At 42.9% G+C, this 16,454-nt stretch overlaps 1 protein-coding gene across 1 annotated transcript in view; it reads left to right on the top strand.

Annotated features, from left to right (window-relative positions):
* Positions 1 to 16,454, top strand: part of CREBBP (CREB binding lysine acetyltransferase) — a 1,189,106-nt gene that overhangs the window by 845,097 nt on the left and 327,555 nt on the right. Inside the window, exon 17 of the mRNA XM_086939791.1 lies at positions 7,554 to 7,704. Within this exon, the coding sequence (XP_086795917.1) occupies positions 7,554 to 7,704 (151 nt within the window). The remainder of the gene's footprint in view (positions 1 to 7,553; positions 7,705 to 16,454) is intronic.

The raw sequence follows: 16,454 nt of genomic DNA, 5'->3' as shown, positions 1-16,454 counted from the left end.
TGCCCCATCTTTAAATAAGAGGAACCTACGTGTAAGGGTTCCGCCTACTGAATCATGTGGCACACTATTTTGGATTTATGACCTAAAGGTGTAGTTTTTAATACCTTCTTCGAAGCTTGGGTCAATGTACACGGCTCATCCCTAAACTGTGATAACCCAATCCTTTTCAACCACAGGCAAACATGTTTGGGCCATGTAATACTTTTGTTCTGGTCCAATTCTATTATCTCTTCTAGACCAGCCTTATAATCTAACAACTCCAGGGTTGACCAACGGTCTTAAAATTGCATAGTGATCGGTCCGTTTTATATTCAAATCGAGAACAATTGGTATTAATGGTGTACGTACGGGTAGCCTTAACAGGGCTCTCTAAAATTTATTTTCCCCCAGCTCGAAGTTCTTTTTACAACAGGGTCCCCATATTTCTGCCCCATATAATGCAGCAGATTGGGCTTTATATTTGAACACCTCTAATGCTGGGGAAACAGCCTTAGTAAAACTATTCCTGTGTTTTATCATGATTGGCAATGTATTTTGCGTCCAGGTGATCTTACTTTTTTCTAATTGGGTCTTCCACAATAGTTTAGTATCCAAAGAAAGACCCAAATAATTAAAACTTTGTACGTAATCTAACTTTTGGCTATTCAAGACCAAATTGTCCCAAAATGTTTTGTGAGGGTTTATAGCCATGTATTTAGTCTTACTGATATTAATCTGTAAGCCTTTATTGCTGCAATATGTTTGTAATGAATTTATTAAACATTGTAACCCCATAGGTGTTTGCGATATTAATATTGTGTCATCAGCGAAAAGAAGTGCTGGTACTAATTCTCCCCTTAATCTTGGTGAATCGTTTTTACAGCCATTCTAGAAGTTTGGAATATCGTTGACGAATAATGAGAATAACGTGGGTGCCAATACACACCCTTGGTGAACCCCCCTCTTTATGGGGATAGGTCCTGTTTATTCACCCCTAGGACCCCATCTATCCTTGACATACTTATCTTCATGCAGCCTCATTATCTGTTCAAGGTTGTTAGCTGGCAACCCTTGGCATCTTAGTGACTCCCATAATAAACCCCTAGGAATTAAATCAAACGCAGCCTTAAGATCTTAGAAAGGCTACATATAAATGTCCCTTCCTTAAGTTTACATATTTCCAGCATAAGCAACTAAATCTAAAGACCTGATCTATGGTGCTTGTTTTAAGTCTGAACCCTGCCTGAAATTTTTAGAAAATATTGTTTTGCTCAATCCATATATTTATACAGTTTAAAATGCAAAAATTTTCTGTAAGATGTCGATTAAACTAATTGGGCAATAGTTTCCTGGATCGTAACGATTGCCCTTTTTAAACTTTTTAAAAATTTCCGCCCCTTTCCATGTTTCTGGGATTTCAGCGCCCGCTACTATGGCATTAAATAAGTAATTATTATAGGGACCCCAGACACTAACTTCGTGCTTAAATAGATCTCCTGGGATCTTGTCGGGTCCTGGCGCTTTCCCTGATTTTACTAAGTTAATAGCCAATATAGTTTCATGCAAATCAAAAACTAACTTCCCTTCATTTGGACTGATTAAAAGCTCTGCATTAGAAAGGGCCCTTCCACACTCTGTTGCTTCATACAGCCTTGTAAAGTGATCAACCCATGTTGCTGCATCGAGATAAATGTCTTTTGTTTCCTTCCCTGCTTTATTTCCTTTAGCCACAAGCCTCCAAAAGCCCATTTGGTCCTTGTTCTTTGCCGCCATAAGCAGTTCGGACCAATTTTCATCATCTTATGAAGATTTTGCCTTTTCCAGAGTATTTCTATACTTAAGCCTAGCATGTTTTATATTAAAGATACTACCATTTTTTATAGCCTGTAATAATTCCGATTTGGCATGGCAACATTCCTTGTCGTACCAAGAATTTCCTTGACTACTAAGGGGTTTTACATCTCTACTAGTCTTTTTTGACATTTTTGTTACTAATGGAACCAACTCTGTCAAAAATTGCTTATGTAATTCTAGGAGTGCATCTCCCCCCAAGGGTGAGTTTAAATGTATATCAAAAGTTTTGGCAAATGTTTTGTAAATGTTTGCCAATACGTCGCCATGCTCTAGTATATGTGCCCACTTTAAGGAGCGACGGTTATTGCTGACTATGGTATCATCAGGGCTCTTGTCTGATAGCTCATTATTCTCCATTGTGGATGGAAGAAGTCTACCATGAATCAACAAAAGGAGCGGATGATGGTCACTCTCTATCCTCGGAATAACTTTTAAATCTATTGTGTACGACCAAATATCAAATGATACCAATATGTAATCGATTTTACTCAGAGAATTACCCCTACAAAATGTGTGGGCCATTGGTATGTCTGATGGTAGGCGGCCATTACATGCTCCCAAACCATATTCAGCCGCCAACCTCATAATCTGAACCGCTACCACAGTACACAGTACTGAGCAAGTGTTATTCAGTATGGGAATTTTATTAGCACTATCTTTCTCTTCAAAGTTAGTACCTAGCCCTGCAATAGGGTCATAATTGCACTTTAAGTCACTGCCTGTTTTTACATCTAAAAAATGTAAAATAGAGTCCAATTGCTCTATTATCGGTGACTCTTTCGAGGCTGGGCCAGGTCTATTATAAACATTAAATAGGTGAAGCACCCTTCTATCCTTGGTTGTCATTTTTACTCCCAAGTATATCCTGTGAATTTGTACACAATTGGGTAATTCCAATGGCGAGGGATACTTTCACCTATATTACAAGGCCCCCTGAGGGCCTCCCTCTTACTGATGGAATTGCATCCACATAAAATGTTTTATACCCTACTCTGTGTGGAGCAACTAGGGCCCAAGTCTCTTGTAGGAGACAAATATCACTCTTTTCAATAAATTCATTCCAATCTAGATCATTGATATTCCTAGTAAGTCCCGCTATATTCCATGAAATAAAACTTAGCTCTAATGGATTACTGACTCTTGTGGCTCTCAGATGTTCAACTGGCGGATTAAAAATTATATTGGAAAACCCCTTAAAACTTCATCTGACCGCCTTAGTATGACTGACTGGTTTCCAGATATATTCCCACCAAAATTCCGCCCTTTTTGTTCTTTTAAGTCCCCTTGGGTCTCAATAACTCGGGCGTTGGGTTGCTCTCTTGACTCATTCTCTTCAAATATTGCGGGTATTTTTTCCTTTGGAGTATCTGTAGAGTGTAGTCAATCTACAGCCTCCAAGGAAGTTAATTCTCAATATTGGTTTGCAGTATGTGGGGTTATGAAATTGTCATGGTCAAAACCAGTCTTCTTAATTGGCCTATAAAAATAACCTAATGGCAGAGCATGGATACTAGTGTTCTGTGTTAATGTCTCTTCATGTGCTCTCAACAAATTGCGAACCATGTAAGGACGCCTGAAGTTTATGACAATGCAATCTCCTTGTATGTCCTTTACAGAATCACCCACCCACCCTACCCTGCGGACCATTAAAATATCATTCATTTTTTGGGGTTACATTTTTTAAATTTGGACAGCCAATCCACAGTTTTGTTTCTAAGATTGTGCCAGGATTCTTTTTGTTCCCTTTGCAGGGATGGGACGGCAGCTAATATCAAAACATGTGGACATGCTGCGGGAGGTAATTTCAAAACATCAGCATTAGGAATTAGATCAGTCCCTCTTGGGCTATACATTGTCACCCTAGTACTGCCCCTATTTAAGTGGTCTGTACTTGCTTCAATTTGGGATTCAGTATTTCTGAGCTCATCCCCCACCTCTCTTAACTCTGCTCTACGCCCCATAATTTCACCACTGTTTGCCGTCTCACTTCTAACTTGGTCTACTATTTGTTCCACATGCATGATATTCCTGCTACCTATAAATGCATTTTTAGATTCGGCTAGAAGTTTTGCCCCTTCCTCAAGGGATCTTTTACCATCCCTGATTAAATTGCCTAATTGATCTATAGCCAGATTTAACTGGTCTATTTTACCATTCAATGCCCTCAATTTAGGGCCCATACAATTATTAATATTGGTCTGCATATAACTTAGTGCCATTTGAAGAATATCCGCTACATTTGGATCTATTGCCCCAACACCCTCGTTAGGGGAAACTAAACAAAGAGGGTAATCGATCTCAGATTGCGTACCAACAGTCTCACGTAAAGTCGCCTCGCGTTCGTGCTCGACTGGGTTCACTTTAGATGTACTAGTTATTCCTCCTTGCTTTCATTTTTTCTCACCATTCCTTTTTTCCCTCTGCACCTGCTTAGATTTTCCTTTTGGCATTTCCACCTGTTTTGGGACTTGTAGCCTTGTTGATATTCTAGGTGTTCTGGTTTCATCGAAATTAGGGGATCCTAAAGTACTTGGTGTATGTTCTTCTGCAGGACTATTTTGATCAGTAGGGGAAATTAAGGTTCAACCACTCAACTTTGGTTGTGTTGTGTGTGTATTAGTTGGTGCTGGCGAGCTAAATTGTCTATATGTTATCAACCTTGATGGGTCGAGCGACAATCTTCTCTCTGCTAGTTCAATTTCGTGGGTTAGAAGGGATTCTGCTCTTAATATAAAGGCATCAAGGGTGCCTGCAGTACCCTTCCGCCTACTCATGGTTGGATTAAAGTTTGTTATATAAAAAATGAATAAAAAGGAAAAGAATAACTATACCCACAATAGTGGAGATAATAATAAGACGGTGGCTAAAATTTAGCACACAAAACTTGGCTTTTACACTTTTGATCCACTTCAAACCAAACCACAATATGCTTACCCCAAGAGATATGTATATTGAATCTTAGGGAAGTGGCCCAGTCCAGTTTCGAATAGTCGCGGACGGGAACAGACAGGCCCGCCCTTTGCCTGGGCGCAGCCCAGGCACGCCCACGCGTGCGCCCGCGCTGCGGGAGCTCAAGCCCCCTCTTATGCGCCTCCTGGCGCTCGCAAGTGTGACCACGGCTTCACCGCTGCAAAGACTGCTGGGGAGTGTATGACCTAGTGGCGGCAGGACAATGGCGGCTCCCAGCAGCGTCCGGCGCCAAGCAGCCTCAAGCGAGTCCCTGGGGGGTCCAGCAACGGGCAGCAACTGATGTGGTAGGTAGGAGATTAGCAAATAGCTCACTTTTCATAGACAATCAAATAAACAGTCTAGGGTTGCTCTTTGATTTCGAAATGTTGGGTTCCAATTTTTACTTGTTAACCAACATAAGTTTTGTTGGTTGAAAGTGCGGTTTGAAGAGGTACAATCATTTTCCAAACCTTATCATAGCAATGCTTTGTCTCTTCAGTTTGTCCGAATAATGCAGCTAATCCGCAAATACTAGTAGAAGTAGTTTTTTCTCCAACCATCACTGGTGCATCCAAGTTCAGGGCCAATATACCTTTGTCCACATTACTTAAACATAGGTTGAACAAGATGGGTGTAAGTACACATTCTTGCCTAACTCTAGTTTTGTATTCAAAATCAGACATGAATGCCCCTCTTGGGTCATATCTCCGCTGTGTTTTTCTAATAGCGTGGTAAGAAGCTTGTCTGGTAATCCTTAAAACTTCTGATCAAACCAACACAGAATTGTCACCTGAATCAAAAGCTGTCTTTAAGTCTATAAAAACCATGTACAAGGGCTGATTTTCTTTCTTTAGGATCAATATTTGGAATGTATGAAATATAATCTTATTGCTTGGCGAGTGGTGCCTTGGCCCTCCCTGAAGCCAACTTGGAAGTGGGATAAGATCTTTGTCTTCAGGCCAGTCCTGGATTCGGTTAAGGAGGAATTTGCCATACATTTTAATACAAGGAGCAAGGAAATTGGCCGATAATTTGAGAATCATTTCGAGGAACTTTTTTGTGTATTTCGACAATAATGGCTGTTCTCCAGGAAGATAGGACTTTCTCAAGATTGCAGATGACATTGTATGGTGTCTTTACGACAGGGGTCCGGAGTGGCACATTATTTTACAAGAGATATAAAGAAATTCTATCAGGGTTTTACGTGCACTCTTACTAATCCAGATTAGTATGACTAATCCTCAGCACATTTAGGGTGCCCTTGTGCTTTAGACATTGAACTTCAAACCAGTCAACTTAAGTCATCCAAGACTTGGCCAGTGGGAGGAATACACCTTCTTTGGCGTAATTAGTTGAACTTAAATTAATTAATGAAGTCTCCAGGACCCTGACTACGTTTGTAAATGTAGCCTACATTTGTATTCATGGTATTTGCAGTTCCAGAATTTCCCTGCCTCATGCCAGCGTTGTTGTGGGGCTTACATTCCTTGATTACGTTTTTCTTATTTAGCCTTACGTCTAGATTGTCAGGCTGTTGGCAGCACTAGGTTTTGAGTCTTAATGTCTGCCTTTTCTATAGAGGAAATTCTTTCATATGGCTTTCATATAAAAGTGTTACCTTCAAAAAGGTTATCTCTGTACGTTTGTGATCTTCTTACCATTTTCCTGCAGTGCTTAACTTCTGTAAAGAATTGATGCTTGCGTCTGATCTTGGAGCACCAACACAGTGTTCATGGCTCTGACCTATACATAAAATCAAAACACAACTGTTGACTTTAGCTTTTTGAAAAGTTTTTTTTTTTTAATCAAATCGGTGGTCTGGGTATTCAACTTGCTGATGAGGATTAACATCCAATTTCAGTAATTTATAAGACAGTCACATTGTGCAAAAACTGCCTTCCAGTTAACTAGTTAAAACTTGACTTATTTCTTTTCCAATATACCAGTACTTTAAACTGTACATGCCGCTGAAATTGTAAAATATAGTGTTTATCCAGTTGTGATATTTTCTGTACAGTATCACAATTTAGGGCTATAACTGCAGTGTGATTTACTATGTATTATTTAGATGTGTGTAAACCACTGGCTATTATCTAGTCCATTCAGTGAAGAGGGAGCGCTAATCCAACATTTTTTAATCACAAGTTTAGGTGATCTGGAAAAGCTTTGTTTTTCCTTTTCTGAAGCTCATGTGTTTGGGTTCTATTGTGAAGTTGAGTTCAGTGCATCCACTGCCTTGGTCCCTGGACTGCAAAATATTTACCTTCATGTTTTAGCTGTTTGAAGGCTTGTTGGTTGGTGAAATCTACTTTGTCTGATGGCAGAGTCCAATTATTCACAAAATGTGCAGGCTGTTTTTCAGTGGCCCGGATTTTTTGACCCTCAAAGCCTTCTGTGTGTTCAAGAGGACTTTGGATTTAACACCTTTATCCTGTGAGAGTTAATACAATCATCCTTAGCTTTCTCTTGAGTAAAGTACATGATTGATGCCTCACCCAAGTATTTTATCCCCTTTCTGCAGAACCAGTGTATGTATCCTGTGCAGTCCTAATGTTATACAGTACATTCTCCTTGAAACTGTGAGAACTAGTTAAACAAAAAATTTAATCATTAGTCTTGTACCTAGCTTTTTCATAGTTAGCACTATTGGGTACTCAAAAAATCTATTGAATTAGCCAGTCAAAACTTTAGATCATTATCACTGTATCTTGATGCTTTTACTTTTTTATTGTACCTTTCTAAGCTTGTCACTGGGTTTCTTTTCTCTCCAGGACTACAGACCACTCGATTAGGAAATCATCTAGAGGAGAGAGTAAACAAATTCTTGCGAAGACAGAATCATCCTGAAGCCGGGGAAGTTTTTGTCAGGGTGGTGGCCAGTTCAGATAAAACTGTGGAAGTTAAACCTGGGATGAAATCCAGGTGAGGTGTCAAATGGCAGAAAAATAAGCATTGACTGATTTAAGTTTTTTCATTCGTTTGTTTTATCCTCAATAAGACATATAAGCCATGATATCTTTTTCAGAATGGTGAATGTATTAATGTATTAAGGAGTACTGGGAACATGTTGCAAGTGAATGAGGTGTTGAGTAGTCATTATTACTTTCCCAATCCATCTCCCTCTCTTTATTGATGTTTTTTCTGTTCCAGGAGGTGAATGGTTATATACACTATGCTTATTAACAAATGTAATACAAATGGTATAAAGACATCATTGCATCAGAAAGTATCTTTATGGTTTGGTACAGTTTGGCTTCATTCTAAAGAATATCAAATTGACACCATTGGTATATTTGATATCACAATTGAGAATGCGATCAGAACTGATGCCACTCTCAATGCCCACTCTTAGATTAACACAAAGAAAAACCTTCAATCCATTTTAATTTATGTGAAGTAAAGCCGTGTTAATTTAATAATGGATATGAATAATGCATGCCATCCTGTTTTTTCCCATGCAGAAAGTAAATATCAAAGCAGGTGTGTAAACCTTGAATTTAAAGTGCATCTTAACATAAAGTAGGATCATGTCTGCTACATTTTTTAGTGAAAACAATATCTTGGGCATGAACTGGGACAATGCAAAATGTCTGTGTATTATAGCTTTCTTCATCAGAAAGATAGTGTGATTTTTGTACGACTGGTACAATTAGCATTTCAGCCAAAACAAAAATGAACTAATTTAATGGGCTTGAGGCTTATGTAAGTGGAGAATTATTCTTTCTCTTCCAGGGGATACTCATTAATAGTCATAAGCACTGAATTATCTCCGCCCATGAGCGGGGACCCGGAACACAAACAATATACATATATATGTGTAAATATAACCAAAAGTACAAAGTAATTATACACATATACATGTATAATAACATAATATGCAGCCTAACCTTAACACATAGGCTAATCAAACCAAAACCTTACACGTTCTGAAGCATGAAAATATGCTGTATATAAATGCAATAAACAGGCATGAGCCTAAAATGCATTTTATAGCCATGAACAACCTTTTATTTTCATCAAAGAACCTGTAGTAAACAGTTATTAGCCTAAAAGGGCTGCATATGAAAAAATGTCTGTGTACAGAAAATCAGACTGGCACCCTGCCTTTAAGGCCCCAGAGAATCTGCACACTTTTCCTTTAAGGCCTCCAGGAGAACTCTGTTCCCATCATGCCCCACAGGTGACAGTTAGGTCAGTTCTTTTTTCCGGCTTGTTCTGGGAGGAACCTGGAACTTGAGCTCTGCTCTTTTGAAGTATTTTCTGTCAGAAATTGGTTTTTCTTGCCTTTTCTTGACAAAATATATCTTTGGTGGTGGGTTGTTACCCTTTCCTGACTAAGCTGTTGGTGTTTTTTAGTCAGAATGCCACCTTTATTTTACAAATGTCCTTCCTGTGGGAAGATGTCGACAACTGACCCACACTCTGTTTGTGTGGTGTGTCTTCCAGCTTCTCATAAGGTGGAAGAATGTTATCACTGCCTCAACCTTTCAAATAGAACTTTAAAAGAAAGAGAGAAAATGAGGTTGCTGGGCCTTCTGGAGAGAGAAAACCGTGGTGAGAAGAGTTCTAAAGGCCTATTATCATCTGCCAGGCCATCTTCTCAGCCCAAACGTCGAACATCAGCGTCTCCAGAAGGTAGAACTAAGAAGCATCGACCCCAGGGAGCGTCACCGTCAAAAAAGGTGCGCTCGACGTCGAGAGGATCACCGTCGACGAGAAGAGAGCTCCATCGACGTCGAGGACATCGCCGGTGAGGCAGTCGCCGTCGAAATCCTTGTCGACGTCGAGGCAATTGGTGTCGATTGCAGTGAGGACGACGTCGGGAGTGCAACGCTCGACGTCGAAGGATCGTATGAGGTGGACGTCGAGGGACAAGAGGTCCGACGTCGAAGGATCGTGTGTCGATGTCGAAGAAAAAAGGTTCGACGTCGAAGGATAAAGGTTCGCCGTCGAAGGATAAAGGGTCGAGGTCGAAGGATAAAGGGTCGACGTCGAGGAAGAGTCATCGGGCGACGTCGAGAGGGAGACATACGTCGTTGAGGAAAAGATCGACGTCGAGAGAAAGGATGGCGTCGAAGGATTCGACGTCGAGACCTAAAAAGAGAAGGTCAAGGTCTCCATCGCGACGTAAGTCGACGTCGAAGCATGCTTCGGGCTCGAAGCATGGAGTGTCTAGGTCTCCCCCACCTGATCATAGGTCGGAGTCGAGACTATCAAGACCAGCCTCTCGGACCTCAATTAGGTCTTTGTCGAGGTCAGAAATAAGTCCCGAACCTAGAGTGGAAGGTTCCCCGCATGATCAGCAAGACAACAGATCTGCAGTGGGGCAAGGGATAGTGCACCAGGACTCTTCTGTGGTGGCTCATTCGGGCTCTACCTCAGGGCAGGTGCCAGGTGACAGACAGTTGGTGCCCAGACAGCGGACCCCGTCTGGTTCATTGGTCTCTGAACACAGTGCAGCGTCGAGAGCTTCTAAGTCTTCCGCAGAGCTGAATATTGTGCAGGTGTCACCTGAAGCTTCACCTGAGCATACAGAGCGGCCTATTAATTTGTCACCGAGGTGGTTGGAAAGTTTAAGGCACTGGAAGATGCGTCCGATAATGGGGGAGAGAACTCCAGTCCCTCGGAAGGAATTGCATAGAAGATCACGCTCAAGATCCTTAGTGAGAGAGAAATCTCGTTCAAGGGAGCGTAGGAGGCAACGATCGGCGACTCCTCAAAGAAGACGTAGAACTCCTACTCCATCTTCTACATTGTCTTCGTCCTCTTCAAGATCTTCATATAGGGACTATTCTCCGACTAGATCTTCTACTCCTCCTTCCAGGGTGTCTCCAGTAGACGATCTAAGCACATTTAATGATGTGTTATGTCGTGGAGCGAGTAAATTCAGCATCAAAATGGCAGTTCCCCAGGTAGCAACCTCAGTCATCTTCGAAACCTTACATCACAAGACGACTGGCAGGCCTCTCCTACCGTTAGTGCCCGGATTGATTGAACCAGCAATGAGGACATTCCTAACTCCGGCCACGGTGGGTTCAGGTCCTTCGAGGATTGCGAAAAAATACAAGGCTCCAGATGAAGACCCAATGTTTTTGCGGTCTGACCCACCACTAGAATCCCTGATTGTAGCAGCAGTCAGAAAGGCGCATTCGGCAGCATCTACCTCTTCTGCTCCACCTGAAAAGGACAGTAAGAGTATGGATTCCTTGGGGCGAAGGATGTGCAATACCTCAGGATCGGTCATGCGAGTGGCCAGTGCGTCTGCTCTATTGGGCCGCTATGACCGTCTGCTCTGGGACTCAGTGGCTCGTTTTGCAGATAAACTCCCTAAAGAGGATCAGAAAGACTTCCTGGAAATAGTGGAGGAAGGAGGTTTGGTGGCTAACCAGAGCATTAGCGCGGCGGCTTATGCTGCAGACTTGTCGGCTCATGGCTATGCACACGGTGTTTGCGCAAGATGTACAGCCTGGCTTCGCCTTACGGGGCTAAAGCCGGAGGCACAGAGGAAAATGGTCAATTTACCTTTTAATGGATCAACTCTGTTTGGATCTCATGCAGACGAGATGTCTAAGATGAAGGTGGAGTTGGACACTCTTAAGGCCACAGGCCTTAAGAAGAAAAAAGAATTTAAACGTCGGGGTACTTTTCGTCCCTATGACAAGAGATCTTTTCAACAAAGGAGTCAACAAACGAATTGGTCTACGCAAAATCAAGGCCAGAATCAGCAAAGATCGCAATTCCAGCAGAGGCGGCCTGGACGGGGCAGAGGCAATGGAAATAGGCAGCAGTCATCAGCTGCCAAGCAGCCTCAGAAACAATGAATGGACGCTTCCTCTACAACCGTGTCCCACTCCGGTTGGAGGAAGTATTGTGCGTTATCTGGACGAGTGGAAACAGATCACGAAGGACAGATGGGTGCTGGATGTCATTCAGAACGGGTACCTTTTGAGGTTCAAGAAGGCACCCCCTGTCATGCGCCCTCTAAAGATGGTACAGTGGAATATAAAGCGCTTGCAACAGGAGGCGAACGTCCTCCTGAAGAAGAAGGCCATAGAACCAGTCCCTTTCCAGCAGAGAGGTCAAGGCCTGTACTCTCGATTCTTTCTTGTGCAGAAAAAAGGTCCAGTCACAGAGTTCAGACCCATTCTGGATTTGAGGCGACTGAACAAATTCATTCGGAAGGAGAGATTCCGAATGCTGGCTCTTCACCAGATCTTCCCTCAATTACACCAAGGGGATTGGATGTGCTCCATCGATCTAAAGGACGCTTATTTTCATATTCCGGTGTCCAGAAAACATCGCAAATTTCTCAGGTTTCAAGTGGCGGCTCGTCATTATCAGTACGCAGTGCTTCCTTTTGGCCTGAGATCAGCTCCCAGGACATTTTCAAAATGTATGGCTGTAGTTGCGGCTTGTCTTCGAAAGAGTCGGATTTTCATATATCCGTACTTAGACGACTGGCTTCTGAAGAGTTCATCCCCATCGCTTCTAGAGGCACATCTGTCGATTTGTCTTCAGCTCATGTACAAGTTGGGTCTGCAAGTCAACTACAAGAAGTCGATAATGAATCCCACCCAGAAGATCCACTACCTGGGTGCTCAGCTGGATACAGAAGTAGAAAACGTGTGTCCTTCGGAGGAGAGGTGGTCATCCATCAGAGCGAAGTGTCTGCTTCTCCTTCAAACTGCACGTCCGACAGTCCTCTCTCCTGGGCTCAATGGCGTCGTGCATTTTCATCGTGCCAAACGCACGTTTGCAGATGCGTCCTCTACAACAGTGTCTGGAAGATCAATGGCAACAGAGGACGGGATGCTGGGAGGACCGGATTTATCTCCAACAGTCTGCAAAAGATTCCATCCGGTGGTGGATGAAGAAGGTGCACGTGATGAAGGGAGTCCCTTTTCATCAGGACCCACCAACGCAGACTCTGATAACAGATGCTTCTCTCCAAAGCTGGGGGGCGCATATGGGCCCTCTGCAGGTACAAGGGCAATGGTCAGACTTCGAGAAAGGATAGCACATCAATCTTCTCGAGCTCAGAGCGGTCCATCTTGCTCTCAAGTCCCTGGCGCCATCGCTACAGACTCGGTCCCTCCTGGTACAAACAGACAATACAACTACAATGTATTACTTAAACAAGCAGGGGGGTATCAGATCCAGGACTCTTTCCATAGAAGCCCAGACCATCTGGCATTGGTTACTGGCGCGAGACCTGTCCATAACAGCAATTCACCTGCCGGGGAGTCTCAACACACAGGCGGACGACCTCAGCAGAGACTTCGTCGAAGCGCACGGCTGGGTTCTCAACGAAGACGTCGCGCACAGCATTTTCCAGGATTGGGGAACACCAGACATAGATCTGTTCGCAGACGCGGCAAACACAAAATGCCCCGTCTTCGCATCCAGGTTCTACCAGAAAGGGTCTCAAGGGAATGCCCTTTTGATAGATTGGTGTCAAAATTTGCTGTAGGCCTTCCCACCGACACCGTTGATACCAGCAGTGATCAATCGGCTGTACAAGACTCACTCCAGAATGATACTGATTTGCCCAGAGTGGCCACGCCAGTGGTGGTTCCCAGATCTCCTCCAGTTGTCAATAACACCGCACAGGAGATTGCCGTGTCGCCCGGATCTTCTGTCCAAGCAGAAGGGGCAAGTGTTTCATCCCAATCTGCCCTCCCTGCGCTTGGCAGCATGGCTCCTGAAGTCATCCAGTACGGGCACTTACAGCTGAATCCGGAGTGTATGAACATCCTTAAGGAAGCAAAGCGGCCTTCTACGAGACAATCCTTCAGATTTAAGTGGAAACGCTTTTACCTTTGGTGTCAGAGTAAGGGTCTGGACCCTATTCATGGTCAAGAAAAGGTGGTCTTGCCTTATCTTCTTTACCTTGCTGAATCTGGTTTGCAGTTCAATTCCATCAAAGTCCATCTTGCTGCAATAACTGCATATAGAAAATCGCCAACACAGATATCTTTCTTTCGAATGCCTGTGGTGAAGGATTTTCTGGAGGGGTTAAGAAAGGTTTATCCTCCAATCAGGTCTCCGTCTCCACCTTGGGAGCTTAATGTGGTATTGACTAAATTAATGGGTCCCCCATTTGAGCAGATACATAAAGCGTCTTTGCAACACCTGACGTGGAAAGTAGCGTTCCTGGTGGCCATCACTTCTGCTCGTAGGGTGAGCGAAATCCAGGCTTTGTGTTGCAATGAACCATACACAGTTTTTCATGGAAACAGAGTGGTGCTCAGGACTCATCCTGCTTTCCTACCTAAGGTGGTGTCGGATTTCCATATTAACCAATCCATAACATTGCCTACTTTCTTTCCGAACCCTTCAAGTCCGGCAGAACGGACTTTACATTCATTAGATCTAAAAAGGGTTTTGAAATTTTACTTAGATAAAACTAAGTCTTTGAGACAGACGGACCGTCTGTTTGTGAACTATGGTCCTACAAATACTGGTTTGGCAGCATCCAAGAGATCCATTTCTAGGTGGATAGTGTCATGTATTTTACTGGCTTATCAGCTAGCCCACAAGTCTTTACCAGGTAGACCTAGGGCTCATTCTACGAGGGGAAAAGCTTCTACCACAGCTCTCCTTAGGAATGTGGCTATGTCAGAGATATGTAAAGCAGCTACTTGGCGTTCAGTTCATACGTTTACACGCCATTACTGTTTAGATTCTGATGCTCAGACTGATGCACAAGTGGGACAAGCATCACTCAGAAATTTGTTTGCTAATACTAGTTAAACACTGTGATTTTAAAGTATGACTATGCTTTAATCTGTTCGCCCGCTTCTGTGGGTATGAGCTTGCTACTCTATTCAGTGCTTATGACTATTAATGAGTATCCCCTGGAAGAGAAGAATTAGTTACTTACCTGTAATCCTAGTTCTCTTCCAGGGGTATACTCATTAAAGTCATAAGCACCCTCCCGCCTCCCCGGGCGAGCAGTAGCATTAAGGTTTAAAGTTTCAATATGTTTAAGTGCAGATTCCTGCTAAAGTTTACTGTACCGTACAAAAGAACTGACCTAACTGTCACCTGTGGGGCATGATGGGAACAGAGTTCTCCTGGAGGCCTTAAAGGCAAAGTGTGCAGATTCTCTGGGGCCTTAAAGGCAGGGTGCAGTCTGATTTTCTGTACACAGACATTTTTTCATATGCAGCCCTTTTAGGCTAATAACTGTTTACTACAGGTTCTTTGATGAAAATAAAAGGTTTTTCATGGCTATGAAATGCATTTTAGGCTCATGCCTGTTTATTGCATTTATATACAGCATATTTTCATGCTTCAGAACGTGTAAGGTTTTGGTTTGATTAGCCTATGTGTTAAGGTTAGGCTGCATATTATGTTATTATACATGTATATGTGTATAATTACTTAGTACTTTGTACTTTTGGTTATATTTACACATATATATGTATATTGTTTGTGTTCCGGGTCCCCGCTCATGGGCGGAGATAATTCAGCGCTTATGACTTTAAAGAGTATACCCCTGGAAGAGAACTAGGATTACAGGTAAGTAACTAATCCTTATTGAATGCATACTTTGTTCACAATGATCCTATGGGATATCTGAGGAATGGAAAATGGTGTAACAGATTACATTGTTGCGGCCTTGGTGCACATTGTCAAGTGCACACTTTTCTTACAGCCGTAGCTGATGAGTTTTAAACACTGTTTTTGACTGCTATTTGCCATTCCTGTAGTCTCAGATTATAATCATTTTGTGTAATGTAGTTTGTAACATTCTCTGCACACGCCTGTCTCTTAGAGTTGGCCCTGGACTTTTGGAACTTGTTTTCATTATAAGAATTTTTCGGTCACAAGATGTCTAGTGACCAGACCCTTCCCTTAGCCCATCCTGCACCGTTACAAAGACCACCTCATATTATGTTTTTTTCCCCTATCCATTGGGTTTAGACGTTCCAGTGTCAGCTCCAGACCCGCTGGATTTCTTTGACGAGACCTTCACTACAAGACGTTGATGTTTAGGTTCCAGCTATGGAAAAAGACAACACTGGTGCACCAACAGTGATTGAACTCCCCATTGAACAGTGTTGAGGCCACTTTTGTGAGGAAAACCAGTGTGTATCAAATGTGACTGTTAGTGGAGTGTGTTATGGAAACCACACATTCCCTGTTTTGCCTCAAATGTAATTCAAAATTTCCCTGGCCTAACCAACTTAACGTGTGCAACCTCTGCTTGTACCCAGGGCACGAGGAGTCCACTTACTCAGCGGGAAAAGTGTTCAAAAGTGTTCAAGTGCAAGAAAACCATTCGGCGTCGACATCAAAGATATTGGATATACCACAACATGTAACCCAAGGGTTCCTGTGAACACCAGACTTATTCAGCCCAAGAACATCTTCGGGCCAAGCGAGAAGAGCCAGGGTTTTCAGGCGCCCAGCCGGCTCAGTGGGAGCAGAGCACAGAGGTGTTGTCCTCAAAAGCTTCGGAGACAGGAAAAGGAAGAATTTTCACTTCACTCAAACAAAGGCCTGAGAACAAAAACAACCCATAGAGCCTTCCTCTGACAGGCCCTCTGGGACCCACCTCGTAAGCTCCCTTCCATCAAAGGCGAACGCCACTTCCAAGGGATACTTCCATTGAATCCAGTGGTGAACTGCAAGAGTCTGGCTCCAGGCTTCCAGTTTTCTCCACC

The sequence above is a fragment of the Lissotriton vulgaris genome, chromosome 10 (assembly GCF_964263255.1).
Source record: "Lissotriton vulgaris chromosome 10, aLisVul1.2, whole genome shotgun sequence".
Classification (NCBI taxonomy): domain Eukaryota; kingdom Metazoa; phylum Chordata; class Amphibia; order Caudata; family Salamandridae; genus Lissotriton; species Lissotriton vulgaris.
Note: the sequence above shows the minus strand (reverse complement) of the source record. Positions and strands in the feature narration are given on the sequence as shown.